General features: G+C 32.0%; 1 protein-coding gene and 1 pseudogene across 1 annotated transcript; one reads left to right on the top strand and one right to left on the bottom strand.

Annotated features, from left to right (window-relative positions):
- Positions 1 to 1,966: 1,966 nt before the first annotated feature.
- Positions 1,967 to 21,513, top strand: LOC148627544 (V-type proton ATPase subunit S1-like). Its single transcript, XM_088574564.1, has 9 exons — positions 1,967 to 2,127; positions 7,112 to 7,229; positions 8,839 to 8,916; positions 9,298 to 9,517; positions 10,909 to 10,994; positions 11,646 to 11,860; positions 17,502 to 17,549; positions 18,842 to 19,070; positions 20,997 to 21,513. Exons 1-9 carry the CDS (start codon positions 2,045 to 2,047, stop codon positions 21,204 to 21,206), a joined length of 1,287 nt encoding a protein of 428 aa, XP_088430690.1. The 5' UTR covers positions 1,967 to 2,044; the 3' UTR covers positions 21,207 to 21,513.
- Positions 15,588 to 16,756, bottom strand: LOC148627545 (uncharacterized; annotated as a pseudogene).

The raw sequence follows: 21,513 nt of genomic DNA, 5'->3' as shown, positions 1-21,513 counted from the left end.
TCAGTTTTTTGTGGATTAAATGTTACTAGCCACTGACAAGACCAACGGTGTATCTTTTCTAGATCACAGTTCAAGATTCCCGCAGCACTTTCAGTATCTACAATGACGTATATACTAGTGACATCTGCGAAGAGCTTGATCGACGCACCAATGTCAGATACTATATCGTTGATAAATAGTGCAAACAATAAAGGTCCCAGAATGGAGCCTTGCCGAACACCCGATTTTATTGGTCTCCAATCTGAGTTACTTCCATACAAGACAGAAAGATTGATTAATCTAAACCAAGCCATTGGCTATTTTGTAAACACCATAAATCTGCTGTCATATATTTAATTGACGTTAAATTTCCATATGGGAATGATTTTTGCCTGAATAAAATAATTATAGACATTTAGTATGAATATTTTTTTTTGAAATCACACTTTAAATCACAGTATACATTTTGATTCAAATCATTACAATCCATAGAAATGTTCACTTTATAATTTCCGCCGATTGCCAATCAATTCTATCAGTCTCTTCCTTTCTGTTGTATATATATACAGTAACTAAGGTGGGTTTTTACGTCCTCGGGTCTCGCACGGACGGATATATACAGCACCTGTCACCAGCTTTTATACTGCTATGCTAGACGGTAAGGTGGCCGGATTACTTGCTTAAAGAGTAACATATAAACGCGCATGTATACAAGTCAACTGTTATACATTTGCATATTTACATGTAAATCATAATAAAATCTGAATGTAATGAAGATAATATACTTTACGATATTGCAAAGAAGACACTCACTATCGTTTACATGATTAATATCAACAATTAACCAACATACGTATTACATATTACAGACAATTTTACAAAACTTAGCAAGTTAATACAAACTGTCGACAGAATCAGAATTAAATAGTCATGCAGTCTTACATTTTATCTGTGTTTTGATTTACATGTACAACATATAATTGGGAGGAAGATACTTCTTTCTGCTTTGAAACGTATACATTCAAAAAGACAATGACATTCATTATCAAATCTATTATTATGACACACATCATAAATTCTATAATCTCAAGTTTTGAAGTCTCTCTGTTTTCGTCAAAACTTTTTGTTTACTTTTCCCTACTGTCAAGAGCACCTCCGTAATCTAAAATTTTGGAACCCCATAATAAATACAATTCACAGCAAGGATTTTTATAGTAGTTTACTATATAAAAATCCTTGCTTACAGCGTAAAATATAATGTATACCGTACGTTCTACTGTTTCTCTTCCCCCCAACACCAACATGAATTATTATATATGTTTTACTGCAGGGGCGGATCCAGATGTTTTTAAAGAGTAATCAAGGGAACCAAGATTCTAGTGAAAACCAAAAGAATGTAAAACAGGGACAAAGGCCAGACATGGAAAACAGACAATCACGACACAGAACACAAAGAAAGCAGAACAACACACACAAAGTAACAAAAGCAAATAGGTAACTTGGACTCCACTATAAATTGGGAACATGGACCAGGTGCACCGGAAGCGGATAAGCGTCCTCTGCTTTTCACCGAGTTGCTCATAAAAAGTCAACCCCGGGGTAGACGAAAGAGGAAAGGAAAACTACATGTATGACACGTTGAACAAATAAGTTTTCATGATGCAGATGGATACACCGTAACGATGGAGGGGATGCCAGTCGGGATTCTTTTGAAAAAGGGTTGCTAGGGCATTATTTACCATTTTTTGTCAAATTTACACATGCAAATGACCAATTTTCCAATAAAAAGGAGGGAACCAACCCCTTGCATTCCCTTCGAGATCCGCCACTGTACTGCCATGTGAAAAAAATGTTTAACTACCCTTATATGTTCTTACGAGGATTTATATATAGCTTGGTTCTTACTAGTACTTTTGCATGCTGTGAGGCTGAAAATGTCATCCTTAATTTAGCCAAATAAAATCCGTACTCGCAGTTTCTCATGTCCAATCGGAACACATCGGTCATTTCCCCTTTTAGAGGAAAACAATCACCTGACTGATCGATCTGGGAGGAAACGTCAATTATGCTCTCAAAAATTTGCTTTTTTGCTCTGTTTTCAGCTGTCATATCTTTCAAATCTCCTGTTTTGATATGGTCACCTTCAAGGTAAATAATCACTGAATTTTGAAACCAGTCTAATGCCAAGAGTGTACCGTCTAATTTCCCTTTCGCCAGTTTTGGGATTCAGTGTCCGGAGCGTTTTAAATCGGAAAGGGCAACAAACCACTAATGTCACTTCCTATAGGCTCCAATGCTAATATCACTAAGCTCAATGAGTTATGGAGCTTCTACTGTAAGTTTCACATGAAGAAGACTACACACCTAAAAACTGCACATGTACAAATTGAATAGTCCTGACTTACTTGCAGTGTGATACCGGCTCCTAGAAGACAATAAGCTTTATATAGAATGGGAATTCCCCTATATTTCACAAAAGGCAGTGGCAGCTCATCCAAGCATTTTTGTTCAGGGAGCCTCTGCAGGCTAATTGTCCACACATCCACTTTGAATCAATTACACACAGAATCATGAGGGAAGCGGTTCATTTAAAGGAGACGTGACACAAAAATATAACTATTTAAAGGTTTATTTTTATGAAAACTATAGTATGTTTAGATACGAGTATAACAAACGTTTTCAAATTAGGTTAGCAGTCATGGCGAAATTCGTCGGACATGACTGATACTTTTAGCCGCGGGTCTGGTAAAATTTGTGTGATTTCTGGACCAGATGTCTGGTATGTTTTTTTCTTAGATACGCCTCATTCAGAACTTCCAGTCTAAAGATAGCATCTGAATCGAGACAAATTTCAATTGGATTTTTTGGTCCAACAGCTAATTGTTTGGTTCAGCAGATTTTGTTAGGTTGCCAGACCAAATGTCTGACAGGTTGAAAAATGATTTCGCCAGGTCTGGGTTAGCACTAAATAAAGTTACAATGAATTATTTGTGGTATCACGATGACCTAATTAATATGCATAAATGAAAACTGGAAGTAAGACCAACTTACCATATATGGAAGTGCTACCTCTGTAACTTAATGGTTATCATCATTAGTTATTTGGACATCTCTCGATTATGTTATGTAACACAGACCATCAACAACAGTTACCAGTGTTTGTTTCTAAACATTCAATTAATACTATTATCTATATCCTCACTCTATTCTCTTCTTGTTAAGTTACTAATCAGTTAATGAAATAAGTGTTACTTCTACTAACAACATGACTGATGAACTTATATAGACATTCACTTTAAGGTCCAGAATGTTATTAATTAACAAAGTTTTGTAAATACAAAAGACAATTGAGTATCAATGCAGATTCTTATGATCCTAGCTACTTCTTCTTCTTTGCTTTGGTTGTTCTATTAATCTTTGTATTTTGTGCTACGACTTATGTGTGAATAAACCGTTTTATTTTATCTTAGTTTATTCACGCTACATGTACGTCACACGTCATTGGTTCTCAATGTCCATTTGGGTGCATTGAAAATGTATACTTGTGTTAAAGTTAATAAATCTTCAAAAATAGCTTTTATATATGATGCAGAGTGGTCTAATGATCTGTGTATGAGTTCGATACTCGTGTTCAGAAAGTAAGATGACTAAAGATCTTCTCGCTTTTCATTTTCTTTAGGCATACATCCCCACATGGCGAAAACACAACTACTTTGCACACTATTTTTAGGACTTGAATAGGAGGGTACAACTAAAATAGTAACACTCTGTAATGTCCTTTCTTTGCTGCTGGGTTATATCAATTAACAAGCCCACAGTAGACTTAATTATGGCCAAGAGAAGGCATGAGCGGGTTCTTTTATCTTTGCATGGTTCGTCGCCTCATGAGACAGGTGTCGACGCAGGTGTATGACTTTGATAATTGAAATGTAATTGCATTTCTTTTGTCTTGTGAATTTTGAAATAAAACTATTCACATGGAGAACTTGACACAATATACAATTTATAATAGGTGACCCTAGGTGAGTTTAAGGGAGCTTTTCTGGTACAAACAATATTTTTTACATATATGTAGGTCAGTAAAAATATTTAATTATAGCAAAAAAGATTTACAACACCAGGAAGCTTCAGCACTGTGGATTCTAGTCTTCATACATGTAATAGTTAAATATTTCTGTCATTGTTTATCATTTTCTTCTCAAAATGGTTGAAATTAAGACAACTGTAAGTATATATTTGCTGGCAAGCCAAAACATTCAATATTTTCACTTTCAGTTGTAGAAATCATGTTAAAAGTGCAGAAGCATTTCAACCACTCAATCTATGAATTGAGAAACAATGATGTAGCACGGTCACGTGACCTCATGGCTAATAAAAATTTGTATGGCTTGGGACATCATCGATTTTGAATCAATTTATCTTCAATTAAATGACGAAAATGACCACAAGGGGCTTTTTGGTCATACATATTAGGTGTAATAAATCAAATAAACCAAAAATTGAAAAAAAATAATTTTTTGTGTCATGTCTCCTTTAAGTTATTAATGTGGACATAGTGAGAAATTCTTTTTATACAAATATATACAGAATGATTCATTACAATTTGAGTCATTATTGATATAACAAATTACGATTAAAATTCATTTAGATTTAATACAAAATATGCATTTAACAAACTTGATGTACGCCAGTACGGGTATGGGTTACACATTTCAGAATGTACCCATTTTAAATCATAATGCTGCCATTCCAGATGGCAGTTGTGAAACATATCCATTCACACTGGTTCTTCTTTGTAGAAACTAAAATTTTAAGAACATTCCAGACATTTTTTTAATAGGGGGGATATTTATGTTTTCGGCCAAGATTTGATTAATTTTTTTTAAACATCTGGTAAAGACGATGCATTGACTTTGGTGCCAGTCATCATAATTTCTGTGACTTGTTCTGTGTCTGACCAACATGAAACCCATCCATTTTCAAGCACAGGCGCTTGCTCCCACTATCAAATATGCAGTCAAACTAGTATATAACACAAACAGAAAACTTCAGTTTATTAAATATGAACATGGTTGGAGATGACATTAATAGTCATACATTTGTGGATAAGTTCAACAACATTTCCGTAACCAATTGGACATTTCCGTTACAATTCCATATGCTTTTGATGAAAACCAGATGTCTGGATGATTAGCCTGAAGACTTAGAGGCTCCCCATCCACGAATGTGTGGACGAGGAGCCATTGCCTTCACAAAAAGGGGTCTTCATGCAGAACTAGTAAAAATATTTTATTCAGTAAGTTACAGTGACCATTTTATGTAGAAATAAAGAAAATATAATTCCCTGCCAAACACAAACTCACTTGTGCAGATTTGATGTGCACTTTTTCAACGGCAACATAACACCAGTGCACTAAAACTTGTACAGGACTATTTTTGCATTCATTCTAAAGATCAATGGTTGAATTAGTGGTATGTACCCAAAACAGCTCCAGACACTGAATCCTAAATGGGATTAATACTGTCTGAAAACAGCATAAAAATACAAAGTTAAAGATGTGCAAACACTATATATAACATCTCAAATATTTATACTCTGATGACACCAATTTTTAAACAAAAATTCTTATAATAAAAATTGTATCCATTTGAACATTTTCTTTATGGGCCAATTGGCAAGGCCCAAGAAATGATATTTTTTACTTTGTTACCATTGTATGGCAGCCACAAGTTCCACTGTATTACAGTATTAGATCAAGATCATGTTGTACATGTACTTGTAAGTTGAGCAAGTGTAAACTTTTAAACCAACTTTTATTTGTCAAGTTTTCTCAAGGGTGGGAAAGTTAAGAGACCGACCCAAAATTTTTATGTGATTTTTGGCCATTTATTAAATTTTCTACGGTCATGGTTGGAAAATAGTTCTCAAACTGAATGAATATGAAATAAGGATTTAAATGTAATCATGATCAATTGAAAAGTTTCTGGACTATATCTCTACAGATTTCCATTGCAAGGTTTTGGAAAAAAATTATTTTATTGAAATTTCTTTTTAATTCATTGATACAAGAGAGACATTTTTAGGCACATAAATTTAACTTACAGGCAATTACTATGTGTTAAAGATCCTGGAAAATTAGGTTTAATGCAATGAAAGGTTAGAAAAGGTGTTGTATTAACTTCAGACCAAATAAAAATTTACTTTCAAAAGCCCTGTTTAACTTCAGTCTAAAAAACAATTAACTGCCGTGATACAGTGTACTCTAGTGTATACATGTATATAACCTGCTACCCTACCTACCTTTTTTCCCCTCTACCCTAAACATTTTATGGCCATTTTGGCTCAAGCACTGTTAAAGTTCAGAATGTTACCTCATTAGCTCATTTGAAAAATAAAATAATTTCCCTACCTACCCTATTTCTTTCTTGCTGGTAACAGGAAACAAGTCTATTATTTTTTCTGGCCTCACAATTTGAAATGTTCAAACAATCACTTCTTTACTGTACACATCATTTCTGAAATAAGTTACTTCATAGAGAACAATTAAGAGCTACATGTACAATGTATTTTATGTTTGAGAGTATCTACAGACATGTACATGTATATAGGACAAGACGGACACTCTGTCTATAAAATGATTTTGATTTCCCAACACTAAACTCTTTTGCACAGTTATTGGTAACATTATTGGTAAAATTACTGAAACTAATAATACATCAATTATTTAAGGTAATTTTCCCACAACTAATGAAAAAATGAAATGCTTTACTTACAAATACTACCAGAAAATGAAAATTCCAATGCCTTGTACACATGTAATACATTTATATTTGTTACATGTAACTAATAGAGATCTCAGAATTGCAAATATGTTAGGGCTGTTTGATTAAAACACTTAATATACTAGGAGCCTGGAAAAAGGCACTTTTCTTGCCACAGGACTCACTCTTAGAAGAAATTTTAAGTCCAGTCTATACATATTTTTTTGATGAGTTTTGACAAGTAACATTATACATGTATCATTACTTATTTAAAAAGTGCCTTCATACCACAAGTTATATGTTTTAATGGTACAGTCCTTATCCCTGTTGCTTATTATACATAATGTACATGCAATTGATTATATTATAGGGGACTAAGTGATCTACCCCAAAGCCAAACAGGCCAAACCCTGAAAGCAGAGGACTTCCATGATTTCTTCTTGAAGCCACTATCAAAGAAAAACTTGATTGTTTTTGCACAGGACAGGGTGAGTAAAGAATCTTATCTAGAGTTGTTAGATTAAAGGCTTTGATCTGTATTTTGATAAGTTTGTTAAATTTTGAATAAATACTTTTTTCAAACCCTACCACACTCAGTTTCATATAATAGTACAATGGGCATTTGTCTATTAATTTATCTGTTTTCAATGAGATAATTAACACACTCCAATATGCATTTGTCTAGTTGTTCTGTTTTAAATATTTTTATTCTCCCCAGATGTCCAGAACCAATTGAGGATTTTTTTTTGTAACTATGAGTTCTATAAAGTACAGACCAAGTTTGATTATTTGTTCGGGTTTTTCCACCTTATTTGATTGTTTTGATATTTCATGTGCAGTGTGCACTAAGATTACTCAGTGAATATTTTCACTATTTTCTCATACCTGTATCTTCAACAATGGAACTCCTTGTCTTGCTACTTCATGTTGGTTGAAAATTTTTAAAAATAATATTTTTGTGCCATAGCTCAGTCAACTTGTGAACCCTCTCTACTGAAAAGTTAATATTGGAGGAATGTTCTCAACCTTTTTCCCTATTATTTTGTTTATTTCTGAAATTTTTAGGAGTAAATATTTCTGTAAATTAGTAGTTGTTTTGATCTTAATGATATGTGTTACAACATAAACAACAAACAATATTACTATAAAACACATCATTATAATATGAGGAAGGTGAAACTTTTTTACACTCCCGAAGAAACATTAGTTAAAAAGACCTTTGATCATTTTTGTCAGCTCTAATATATTATTCTAATAACCTTTCAATATGGTAAATTTTGTAATGATAGATGATTTTAATTATCCTAATTGTCATGGTCAGAAATGTCTTTGGGTAGTAATGTTTGGCATTTGTAAGGAATTATGGGTTGTCATGGTCCGAAATATCTTTGGGTCAAGTTGTCCTGCATAGGTGAACTTGATGGTCCCTATAAACTGCGAAACGTCTTTATAGATTTCTTTTATTTCATTTAGTTTTATTTCATTCTGTTGTGATTTGTATTGTTTTGTTTTGTTTTTATTTCGTTTTGATTCATTTTGTTCCAAATTGTTTTGTTTCAATTCTTTTTTAACTGATTCTTTTTGTTTCATTATAGTTTAGCAATTTTAAATACTCATGAATTATGGGTAATACTTATTACATCATTTTTGTAAACATCTGGGCACCATACTGCAGACTGTTATGGCCAACTCTATCTTGGAAAAGCTATGGTTTTATTTGTATTTAATCATCGAAACTAGCGAATATTTTCTGAGTCTGGTTTTGTTCTCAGTCGCATTTACGAAGTATACGCAAATGAAGCTGCCATGATGCTATTTTTAAGCTCCTGAAACTGAAGGTACAAACCGGATATTGATGCTTTTTCTGGCCATAAGTATACAGAACCCAGTTGATAAAACAACCATTAACGATCCCATCAGGAGTGTATAATCTTTTGAAAAATAAAATTACCATTTGGAATGATTTGGGAGAAATTAAATGTACCAACCCAATCTTTTTTTGCACTCATCGCAAACATAGATGTTTTTACTTCTGACCTTGTATTTTTCTTGTAAAAACGATATAATACATATATATTTATATTCTCTTATTCACAGCTGAACCTCCAAGACTTAAACCAACATGCTGATGTATATAATCCTTACAGTGATGGAGGTGCCTTCAAGAATATTAAAGTATGATGATTTAAGTGGTAGAAGTAATGGTTGGTGAAGTATAAGAAGATCATACTTCATTTTTATATTTCAGAGTTATCTATTAAGACGTTATTTTATTGTTAGATTTGTTATAATACCAGTTTAATACTACAAGAAGTAGTAACATTATAATAGTTATTGCATTGAAACTCAGTTGCTTGCTGATCACAATCATGTGAAATCAGCTTTTTAGAGAGTTTCTTTTTTGTACCAGCAGAAAATACATGCAGTTCTCAATAAACAATCCATCATTCTTCAGATGCAATTTTGGTTGTATTTTATGACAGGATGAACCTAAATTTGAACTGTTGTGGACCATTATTATGCTTCATAAGAATACATATAAATTTTTATTTAAAGTCTTTCATGGATGACCAGTTCTCTGTACAGATTCCCTCTGTATTATCTCCATGGGATGGCCTGGAAAAGATCATGAATGACTTCCAGGGCAAAGTTCACCAAATCATGGAATCAGCTGATCTCAACAAGCTTGATCTTAATGGACAGGCAAATCTTATTATAGTATCTTTGTCTCCAGTGCAGGGATCCAGTAATGAAAGGAAAGCCTTTCAAGATAATGGCATGTATATTTATGGAATTGTTCTTTACAAGGAACTGATTTTTACAGTTAAAAGTTTTATTTTAACTTTTGTGACTTTAGCAGAATGATTATTCTTTGTTCTCAGGAATGTGTTCATTGTTATTAGGACTCTGTTTTGCAATCACTGGTCTTTGTACATTTCAGTTCATTAGTTTCACAAATTCTCAGACTAAACAAAGTAGTCCTATTTCAATAAATATTCAGAAAAACTCGCAGGTATTTTTTTTTTTTTTTTTTTTTTTTGTTAACAGATTTTAAGGGGTCAGACAGTAGTTTTTCGCATGAATTTTTAAAACCGTTAGGTTTAGCCAATTCTTTCAATTGCTGAAATGATCTATATTATAAAGCCTACAAATGTCTGTAGTGATAAAATTTGTCATACCACTCCTTGTAAGAGTTGCCCTTGAAAAGATGGAAAATTACATTTCTTTGTTACAGTTTTCAGTCAACATCTCGAAAACTAATGATAGATAGAATGAAATTGTCAGTTGCTGAAATGATCCTTTTGATAAGTCCTACAAAAGTCTCTAGGGATCAAAGTTGTCAGACAACTTCTTGTTTGAGTTATTGCCCTTAAAAGGCAAAAATGATGTTTTGAGCAGTTTTCAGCCAATATCTTGAAAACTATAGTAGATAGAATGGAACTTTCAATTGATGAATTGATCCTTATGATAAGTCCTATCAAAGTCTTCTTGAGTCAAAATTGTCAGACCTCTTCGTTAAAGTTTTTGCCCTTGAAAGGCAAAAATTTGAGCATGTGAGCGATTCAGGCTCCCGGTGAGCCTCTTATTTAAGCACTTCACCAAGGGCAGGCCCTTTTTGACTTCAGTTCAGTGGTAAATGATGTTTCAAGTAGATTCATTATTTAAACAGAGGATGCCATGTTTTGTGTACTTATGTAGAATGTCATTGTTTGTGTACTAAGATTCTCTGTGATTGTGTTGATGTCAGAGATATTCTTTAAGTCACCATCAAACAACTTTTGATAGAACAAATTACCCTCCTCTCATTATACTAAATATTTGTAAAGCACAAGTATGATAGAGAAGTAAATTGTAGAATACAAGTCAATCAAAATACATGAACATACACAGGGAATGACATTAACTGTCTGTTGAACTTGTTATATCATGCAAGAAGTTCACGACATTTACTTGTCTGAAAATTATATTAGCTTGTCCTAAGAATTGTCTCTACTGACATTTCAAGAAATTATGGTTGCCCTTCTGTGTATATTATTTTCTGTTAGAAAATTATAAAAAAAATTTTTAAAAATTACATTGGCAATAAATAATAAAAAAAACTAGGTTCTTGAAAAAGTTTAATGAAAATGTCTTTGTAAAAATGCTTGTTGAAAATTTATTTTCCAGATCAGAAGATAGCTGAAGTAACAAAGCAGCTGTCTAAACGTGGAGTAGAATACACTGCTTTGTATACTGGGAAGACATCAGCCAAGGTAATCAAACTTTAGAATATCATTGAGAGTCTGTTAACAGGCTTGATTAGTTATACATAATTTGTACTTTCTTGGAGGTAATACAATGTATAAAATACATTCAGTATGTGAAATTTCATTACTTCCTGAAAAAATGTCGGAAAATATATAGAAATGTTATTTTGTCTGTCCATCTGTAACACCCACCCTCAGGTGCTGATACATGTAACTAGGGTAAAAGGGAATGAATGTCTTTGAAATTTTGGCACAAAGCACCGTATCGCAAGGGAACATTTGGAGAGATTTTTGAGGTTGTGACTGGAACCATTCAGAAATTCCGGGCCAAAAAGGGTCAAATGTCTAATCACAATACAAAATCAAAGCTGTATCAAGTTTGAGTTATATGTCTATACTTGCCTACTTGTTCAAGGATTGACCTCTGCTCTATACTTGCCTAATTGTTCAAGGATTGACCTCTGCTCTATACTTGCCTAATTGTTCAAGGATTGACCTCTGCTCTATACTTGCCTACTTGTTCAAGGATTGACCTCTGCATTTTATTTTTATTTGTAAGATTTGATTGAATATAATTATGGAACCTAAACGGCCAAATTTAAGAAAATCTATGTGTGACTTATGTTGGGTCTACTTTGACTCCATTGGTTCTTTCAGAATTCTTGGACACAGACAGGAGTGAGTCGACGTCTACAAGCTGTAGAATATACAGTGTCTAACTATTCTTTTGTCAACATCTCTTGTTCTTCTGGATCTGTCTACTTCTACATGAGAGCTTTAGATGTTACAATTGAGAAAAATGGGAACCAGTACAATACATCTAATGTCACAATGCAAAACCATTTGACAACTTGTGACAATAATACTGTCCAGTAAGTATAAGTTTTGAGGATTCCAATAGAACAACCAGTATGCACAAATTCTATGTTTTATTCATCTTCACATACAACTCAGTAGTTTGCAGTACTTATGGTAATTGCGATTCTCTGAAATACATTAAAATTAAATATGAATGCAATATACAAAACAAACACATAATTCTTCACACATAAGATAGATAATTTCATAAACAAATCGTAAAATATTCAAGACTTTTCATGCATATCACACTTACATAAGTCTTGTCTGCACGATCGTCTATCAGTGCATATTTAGTACATGTATTTCTGTTTAAGCCCTTAACTACAACAGGTACAGTTCTTAACTTTTGACTCGCTAGTGGAACAGTGATAGCGAACTTTACCCATTTATGAAGTAAAAAATGGTGTTTATAATCATTACAGTAATCTGAAACAGTACATCTTTTAGGCTTTCTACAATCTTTAGCAAAATGCTTTTCACGTAAACAATTGTAGCATAATTTCAACTTACTAACAAGTTTGGTTCTTTTTGTTAAAGACATTGACTAAAATTTGTTACAGTATTCTATAAATCTATATGTACCTTCATAACAAAGACACTTTTTTTCTGATCTCAAATTCTTATCTGCATGTGTATCATTCAGAGTAAATGTGGATACTTTTTCCATGACGAGTGTTCTCATTAGTAGCTGGCAGCCAGTAAGATCAGCTGCCTATCGCTGAGTTTTTTCCAGCTGTGAAAATTCCGATAAAAAGAAATGTTTTGGTTGATGTTAGTAAAAACGTAATATATAAAAAAATAGGGGTAGGGTAAAGAATAAAACCCACAAACTTTTCATTTTCATTAAAAAAAAAATTTTATGAAATTAAAATAACTTTGTGAATAGGATCTAAGTTAAAAAAACAGTGATCACAACGTCGACTTATGCTTAGATTCATAAGGAAATTCTCACCATTTGTCTTTTTTTTTTTGCAATATACTTTAGTTTTATCTTTTTATTATTTGACAATAAAGTATCCATCCTGTCAAAATCTTACTACATAAGTTGGCACCCCAGGTTATCTTTCACTTACAGTCTGGTTAATGATCCCTACAGATATGTGTAAAACCGTTCACCTTGCTTACATGTCACAAAGCCAACTAGCAGTGAGTGACTAAGGATCAAATGGTGCATATGCAACAAACATGCAAGATCAGATTTTGAATGTGTAGATTAGACACAAAGTGTAATTCCAGAATATGTTGCTGTAAGCACTAAAAATTATTTTCTTCTTAGAAATTTATTAAAAAATTCAATATTAATTTTTCCAGTAATACATTAGATAACAAAATACATTTCTTATTCATTTAATCTTGGAAGAGTGATTTTGTTTTCTGGAATTGCACTTCGAGCAGTACCATAGTAACAAGTTAATAATATGAAGAATAGACATGACAGTTAAGAATGAATATAGGTCCATGCAACATTAAGCACAAAGCACAAGAAATACTATAAACACTTAATGTTTCTGTTTATGGTGAATATACATGATGGCTATTACAATATCTATCATTTTAAGAAAAATACAAGCTGGATTAGAGGCACCATAGTTAATGAGAGGTCCCCCTGGACCCCCTACAAGGGCACTGCCGTGGACCAGGTGAGGGCCTTCGGTGGCCTCAGATCCCTCGCCATAATTTGGGTCTCCTATTCATATTTAATTTCCAGCTATTCAAAAACTTAATGAAAATACTGTTGACTTCATGCTTACCTTTGAAATCTGATTGTTCTCTTGAGAGAACAAAACTATACATAGATGGCTTTCTAGTCATCTTGGCCATAGAACATTTTGGCCATAGTCATTTTGGCTATGGTTTTCAATATGCAATCAATTAAATAATTTAATTTGTTAAAAAGAAAGTTGCATTTGATTCATCACTTAATATATTAATCATTAACAATATATGCTTCTTTTGTCGTAAAATAGTTTTATTAAAAAAAAATTGCATTTTGCCTTAAATGTAGACATTCAAAGTGATGAAAATACGCGGATAACATAACTTAAGTGCTGATGACATACAAACTGCAAATCTCTGCCTAAGAATGATTTGCATCACAAAAATACCTACAGAAAGATGTAGCAATGGACAAGTATATAATGCTGAAATGGATAAGACTTAGTTCTTTTTGTATTTGAATGTTGTATCAGATCATAATTAATACAAAAATTCACCCCCTTGAAATTCAATAAAAAGACATCATTTCCTCACTGAAAGTATAACCAATGTCATCAACTAAAAATACAACTTTTGCATTGGGCTACAGCTCCATATAATTTTAAAACTTTTCGAAAGATTTATTTTAAAAAATGGTTTTATTCGCTTGAGAGATGCAAAGATTAGAAGGAAATACTCATGGTCTTCCACATCCACACAGTTACATGAAGGACAATGCTCACAGTTATAATCATGTGCAATCTAAAAAGGTATTTGTTGAAAGTAATATAATTGTTTCATGCAAGCTGCTTTAGGCAAAATGATTGAAAGTCCTCGGAGTCCAAGGAAGCTTGCCATCAAAATTTTATATTACGATTTTGGTAGATAATTATATGATTTTATAGTAATTAAATAAACTGGTAATTGCTCCTGGCATGATAATTAAAAGGCTCCATAATCAAATTATCTACATGATTAATGATTAATTATCATTACATTCTAGAGACATTGAGCTGTAATTAAATTTAATTATAGTTCTATGCTAGGAACTACAAATAAAAACATTCATTAAAAAAAATAATAATAATGTTTTTACATTCTTTAAACTTACAAGGGAAATTTTGAAAATTTAGATATGAAATAACTGGGAAATAAACTATACCTTTTCTCAGGGACTTTATATTTAATATACACTCCCTGCTTTCATACATAAATTATTCTGAGCATTGTGGATTTTTTTTAAAAAGTACATTAGAGAGAATCCAGTAATCAATAATTTGAATTAATTTACACAATTTTCTTAATATGATCTTTGCTTAAAGTTTTTTTATGAAAAAAAGTGTGTTGCAGTTTATTGATACAATTTATTTTTTTGCTGTCTTTAATTCCTGATCTAATGCAACAGAGGGGCATACTATTTTTAATATCATCTGAAGTTTTAGTACCCTCTGCTCCAGGTGGGTGATTTATCATTGAATATCTGTAAATTTGTTATGCTGCCATTTTTCACAGTCACACTGCAGTGCATGTTGCCTATGTTCAGACATGCTGTGTGCATGTAACACAACGAAACGACAAGGTGAATAATGGATCAGGAATCCTTTTTATGTTACCTGAAGGAAACTTCAGAAAAATAATTCAAAAGAAACTTATAAAGAAGGAGAAACTTCACTGCATCAGCATAAACAGCTTTAGCATTTACAAGACAAGAAATGCTAATGAATCATACAGTGTAGAATAATAACTGCAGATAGCAAAAATGCATGTAATTCAGGTATACTGTAAATAGTTATGAAAGTAAAGGAGTCCTAATAAAGCAATTTTCTAATCTTGCCACCCTTTCAGCTTGAGTACACAGGTAATTGTTCAAGATGTTTTATAAATTATCTTAGTTGTTTAAACTTTCTTAAATATAAACTGGTGTTTTCTCCCTCAGTAGTTTTTATTCATCTTTTTTTTTGCTCTTTTTTTAATAAATTATTATTATTTTGTTATAAGTTTACCACAGTCATCTATCATTTCTGCATTTCAAGTGACTCTATATCATGTGTCTTGATTTGTGAACCATTTGTAAGTGGCTATTAAATGTGATCTACCATTGCGTAAATGTAGAATTGATCTAGCATGCTTATACACTTCTGCAGGATCTAACAAAATGCAGTCTTCAATAGAAGACTTTGCCTCACTTCTACAATACTGTATCAAGTAAATTAACCTCATACTATTGTCACTTATTCTGCTTTCTACATGTGTTTCAAAATTCGTTATGAACTTACTATAGTTTATTGGTTTGCCATCAAATGCCAGTAACTCAGGTTTAGGTAAATTAAATCCCCCTTGCAGTGTAGACACCAGGCGCTGAAATGCTGAATCTATACTGCTAATGTTGAACACTGAATCTTTTGCTGTGCTTCTCTGAAATACTACATCTGGGCTCTGAGAAGTTAGATTTGTGCTGTCAATCAAATTGTCACATTTATCTGTAGGAAGCTGACTTACCATACTAGCTCTTCTAATTTTGCCTCTTCCAGTTTTCTTTGTATTTCTAGAAACAACTCTTTTAAGTTGAAGTTCCTTTTTAGCTCTTTCTAATTTCTATTTTTCTTCTGCCATCTTCAGTTGATGCCCCGCTTTCAAACGCTTCGCTTTAGCCATTCTTAACTTAGCTTCTGATGCTGTTATACTTGAGACACATGTACTCCTTGAATCAACAAGTCTTGAAGAATAAATTTAGTCATATAAAATATGATAAAAAACACTAAAACATGAAAGAACTGAAGAATACACAAATAAATGAGGCCAGCTACAGCAAAAATAAAAGTTAACCCTGTACTAGTGAATTTCTAGGATTTTGATTGGCTAGAAGCATGCTTTACAAACCCTATATGCCCTAGATTCTCTTAATTTTTCAAAACTGAAACAATCTGAATGCAAATTCTACCAGCATATATTTTTTGGCATCATGTTTGCTATGCACAATCAGCACTTAAAGTTTAGAATTATTTCTAAGACAACTTTTGGGATTATATTACATATTTTTAAGGTCAATAATTTAAATATTATCAACAATAAAAGATAAAAAATATAAAATAAACCTGTTATGATTAGTTATAAAATGTTATAAAATCAGTGACTGAAAACTTTAATCTCTCTATAGATGACCTTTACTGAATATGTTTTACAGTAGAATATTTTATTTTGGCTTTTTCCATGTAACTGTATGCACATTTATCCCTGGTTTATACAAATTAAATTTTTCCACATCATGTAGTTTTGATGGCTTTAAAAACAGCAAAGTATTGTGCCTAAATCCCAGTCGCTAAATTTGACTCTTTAAATACTTTAGAAAAACCACTTAATTTTCTCAAATGTGTGATAATATCAAAATAATGCCACAGAAAACATTACTTTTATGTCACCTTATTTCAGCACTTTGAGTGAAAAATTGACATTATTGACATAGGGGATAAATTTGTTACATAGTTTCACATTTATACATATGGTGATTTTTTATACCTTTTTTACCCTGTATACCCTTCAGCTACACCTCAGTTTGTAAAAAATCTCCATATCTATGGATTTGAACGTAAGTAACATAATATCTTGTGTTGTGCTACATGATTTAAGCTGATTGGTAGGTAAATAAATTATTTCATTTATGTCTGAAATTCAGAGAATGGTTTACATAAACTGTATATGGTGCATAGATAAGGCTTGAACAGAGCTTAACAAGAAACACCCTGAGGGCCTCAAAACATGTTCAGGAGACAAAAAGTGATATGAAAATTATAGACATTATTTTTTTGTTCTGGTTGTTGATGCCTTATTAATAAAGCCTTTACTGGATCAAGTGTTATAAGTTGAAGCAAAATAGCCAATAGGATTAACAATCAACATGTTATATTTATTTTTTGTTTGTTTGTTTTCAGTATTTATGCACTTTCATATTTTTTTCAGGTTGAAATTGAATGGTTCTGCTCCAGACAATTTTACAATTATCCTGGAGTAAGTGTTTTTAATATACTATGATAAAGAACCTGTTCATATTGAGAAAGTTAATCTATATTAACTTGGGTACTTCAACCATATGTTTCTGTTCAGGATATTGAGTTCAGCCCAATATTCTTGTACGTGGGCTGAGATAACCCCTTGTGCACACATCCCCCCCAACTTATCAACCAAAATATGATTTTCAGGTATCCTTATATCTCCTATTCACAAATCTTTTTGTCGCCAGAAAATAAACAAGCATTTTTGTATTTTTTGGCTACTTTTTATACTTCGTTGAGGCAAAAATTTATTTTTAAAGCTTTTTGATTCTACAAACTTCGACTTTCTACAGAACAAAGTAAACTGACATATGTATGTATCATCATGTAGCCCAATGTCTCAGCTTTACAATGATACCAAGAAAGTTGGGGTAACAGTTAGGGTTTTGTGGTAAAATGAAAAAGTGTACCCCTACTTTGCTGAAAAATCACTTAAATTGACACATTTTTCTATGTCAAAACCCCTTGAAAATGAAAAAAATATTTTTTATTTAAAATATAGATAGAAGATATGTATTGTATCCCATTTTACTTTTTATTTTTTTCCAACTGACCGACCTCCCAGTCAAAAATCTGTAAACCAACAAATTAAACAACTGTGGCCTTAATAAAAAGTACATTTTCATTTCCATTATGTTTAATTATTTAAACTTATAAACATTACTGAACAAATTTTTTTTATGTTCTGCCACAAGATGATCATTGCATATGATTTTAACGTCCATCATTCTGCCATGAACAGTTTTCCAGAGTATTTTTCTGAACTACTTGTAAGCAAATGTATATTGATGAGTTGCAGATTGAAGTTGTGTACTGTTTTTGATATGATAATGCCCCTTGAACTTCGAAAAAATTCTGTTTATGTTTGTTTTCCAGACTTTTTTTCTAAATGCCTTGAAGTATCAAATCAATGTTTGGTATGCAGGACTATATTGATGAGATACCTATCGAGGTTGAGTTCTGTTCTGGTTGGGCAATTTTTGAAGGAGTTATGCCCTTTGAACTGAGAAAAATTGTATTACAGGCAAGGGCATTTGTGTTGTACATCTAGTTTTGTTATTGAAATTTATTAGACTGGGAAAATTCGATAAAAACTGCTATCAATATAATAAATGTATATACAAATTATACATTTGTAAAGAATGAATTGTGTGCAGATTGTGATTAAAATAGTAGAAAAATCAGCCAAAGGAACCTTCTTTGAGAGTAATTTTGAGTACAATATTGTGTATCATGTTTCTTTTTCAGTTGGACTATCGAAATTGACAACATATCTGAATATTTTAATATCACCCAAAACTCTGTATCTGTCAGTTATACGAACAATACCCAGAAAGAACAAGTGAATGAAACACTGGTTTTGAAGGAGTTAATGGCCCCGAAGGATTTCTCATACCACTGCTCTTCACTGAAGATTAAAACTCACCAGTCCAATGCTACAAAAGCCAATGTTACTTTGGCTTTTGATGGCTTGCAGGTAAGCATTCTATGGAATGCCTATGAGTATTTTTGTCCCCCGTGACGAAAGTTTTTGTTGTGCTTTTACCAAATAAGTTTGTTTTTGGTATGTGGCCTTATTATGAAGAGTTAAAGATTAAGTTCGACTTTGGTTACAGTTGAATGATTTTTTTGGAAGTTACGGCCCTTGGACTTACAAAATTTCAGTGAATTTACAGTTTTCCACACATTTTTTTTTTGTAATGCTTTCACCAATTGATTTTATATTTTGTATGTAGTGTCACTATGAGAAGTTACAGAATAAGTTTGACTTTGGTTAGGGTTGATTGATATTTTTTTTTGGAAGTTATGGCCCTTGGACTCAGAAAATTACACTGAATTTAAATTTTTCCTCACTTTTTTTTTTTTCGCGGGGGACATTGGAACACTGTTCTTTTATTTTTTTATAAATGCACATTAGTTTAACATACCTGCCAACTGACTCAGTTAACATTGGTCACACCCTCCAAAATAACTTTTTACCTTCCATCAGGTAAGAAAATGATTGCAGTGGTACAAAATTTTGAGTTCATGATGACAACCATAAAACTTTTGTAGTGACATTTTTAATCTACATAGTGACATTACCCATTTCCAGAAACCTTATGATAAGAAGTCGAATATGGTATCAAAAATCTGCTGAGTTAAACGAATTAGTTGTGATATGAAGATTTCATACACATATTCTGAAGGGATGTCAGAAGGAAAAGTTAACAATACAAAATAAAAATTCAATATGTTTGTTGTTAGTTTCATCATGAGTTTTCCCTTTCCATCAATAATTTAAAAAGAATGAAAATTAAAGATAAACGCTCAGCCATGGAGTTTGGCACATGCTAAAATATTGTGTTTCTTAACAATGACATTTCTATTGAAAATTAATGCATTGATATAAAAATTCATTATAATTTTGTTGTTTTGTTTTTGTTTTTGTTTTTTATTTCATTTTAATTTTAACAGGTGTTGTCGAAGTATGATCTTTAACATGCACAAGTTCTTTTTTTTTTAATTGAAATGTATCCTTGAAGAATTTTTGGTCTTCAGTGAAACTTTCTTTCATGGGGTTTAACTTTAACCCTTCAGGAAAAAAATACCATATGTGACTTGTTCATCAGAAGAGCTTCCCCACACAAAATATAGTCTATATGTAATGTCTTGTACATCAATCAATTTCAGAATCAGTTTATATGTGTCAGGCAATAATAGTCTATCATTGCTGCAAATCACATTATGATCCAGTCTTCAAATCAATTGAAAATTTGAGGGACTTTATTTTGGGTTTGGAATATGTGAATTAAAAACTTTTCATTTAAGAAATTTAGCTTATGCAGAATGTCAGGAATCATTCAGTTGTGTTAAGCATGTTCCATTTAACACTCTTATTAGTTGAATTCTTCATCCTTTCTGTAATATATTTTGATTAATAAACAGGAAGTGAACAGCAGTAATTTGTACCAAGTAAAATACTAATTGATAAAAAGGATCTGTTTTGGAAAACCATATGTACATCTTGGAACTTATTTTCTTATGCTGAAACTTGTTTTGTTGGAGTATAACTACATTGTAGGAATACATTATTTGTTGAATATTTTTTGTAATGTAAATGCAAATTAATTTTTGGCAGGTTTAAAAATTTGTGAAAAAAAGTGTATGGAAACAAATTTTGTAAATGTGTGGGAATCTGTTAAACTATTGATCTACAGATCATATCTCTAAAATTGGTATTAAAAATTATCATTCATTTTAAACATTAAGAAAAAAAATTCAAAATTACAGAATTACTGTATATGGGAAATGCAAATTAATGATTACAGTTTTATTTTACATCACTATGTATGCTGCTATTTTCACAAAGATAAAAAAAAACCTCCAGTGCTAACAGCAATTTGATTTGTTTTATTTAAAGATTCAACCTTTTAACATCCGAGATGGCCAGTTCTCCGATGGATGGGATTGTGTCACTTTCTTCACCCCAGGGATATGGATGGCTGTCGTTAGTGTACTGATCTTCACAATAATCATATTGTTTGGCCTAGGAATGATTGCTTCACTCAAGACTATGGACAGATATGATGATCCAAAAGGAAAAACTATCACTGTTAATGTTAGTGAATAGTTTGGGGATACATTAAATTAATGTTCTGGTTCTCACACCTCAAGGCCTCAACTTATTTAACAAAAGTTGTTATTGTTTTAAAGTTCAGAGAATTAGTTTTACAGAGTTTTATGGATTATCATCATTGTTATTCCTACTTCTGGCTGATGGGGATGTGTTCATTTTAATTGAAAAACCATTTAATCTACAGAGTGTATTTATTTGACAATTTTGGCATAAAGAAATTTATACAAGATAAAACTTAAATTATTAATGCTTCTATGTAGCTTATGTAATCTGTCTTAGCTAAATGAACATTTTCTTTTAA

The sequence above is a fragment of the Perna viridis genome, chromosome 1 (assembly GCF_037379345.1).
Source record: "Perna viridis isolate PV_CMFRI_1.1 ecotype Kerala chromosome 1, ASM3737934v1, whole genome shotgun sequence".
Taxonomy (NCBI): domain Eukaryota; kingdom Metazoa; phylum Mollusca; class Bivalvia; order Mytilida; family Mytilidae; genus Perna; species Perna viridis.
The sequence above is the reverse complement of the archived record's forward strand: the minus strand, read 5'-3'. Positions and strand labels throughout refer to the sequence as shown.

Excerpts from the sequence above, each read along its gene's own strand:
- LOC148627544 (XM_088574564.1), top strand. The coding sequence starts at position 2,045 with ATGCTCTCAAAAATTTGCTTTTTTGCTCTGTTTTCAGCTGTCATATCT. Across the intron at positions 9,518-10,908 it reads GAAAGCCTTTCAAGATAATG|ATCAGAAGATAGCTGAAGTA; the intron begins GCATGTATATTT and ends TTTATTTTCCAG. Across the intron at positions 11,861-17,501 it reads TGTGACAATAATACTGTCCA|GTTGAAATTGAATGGTTCTG; the intron begins GTAAGTATAAGT and ends TATTTTTTTCAG.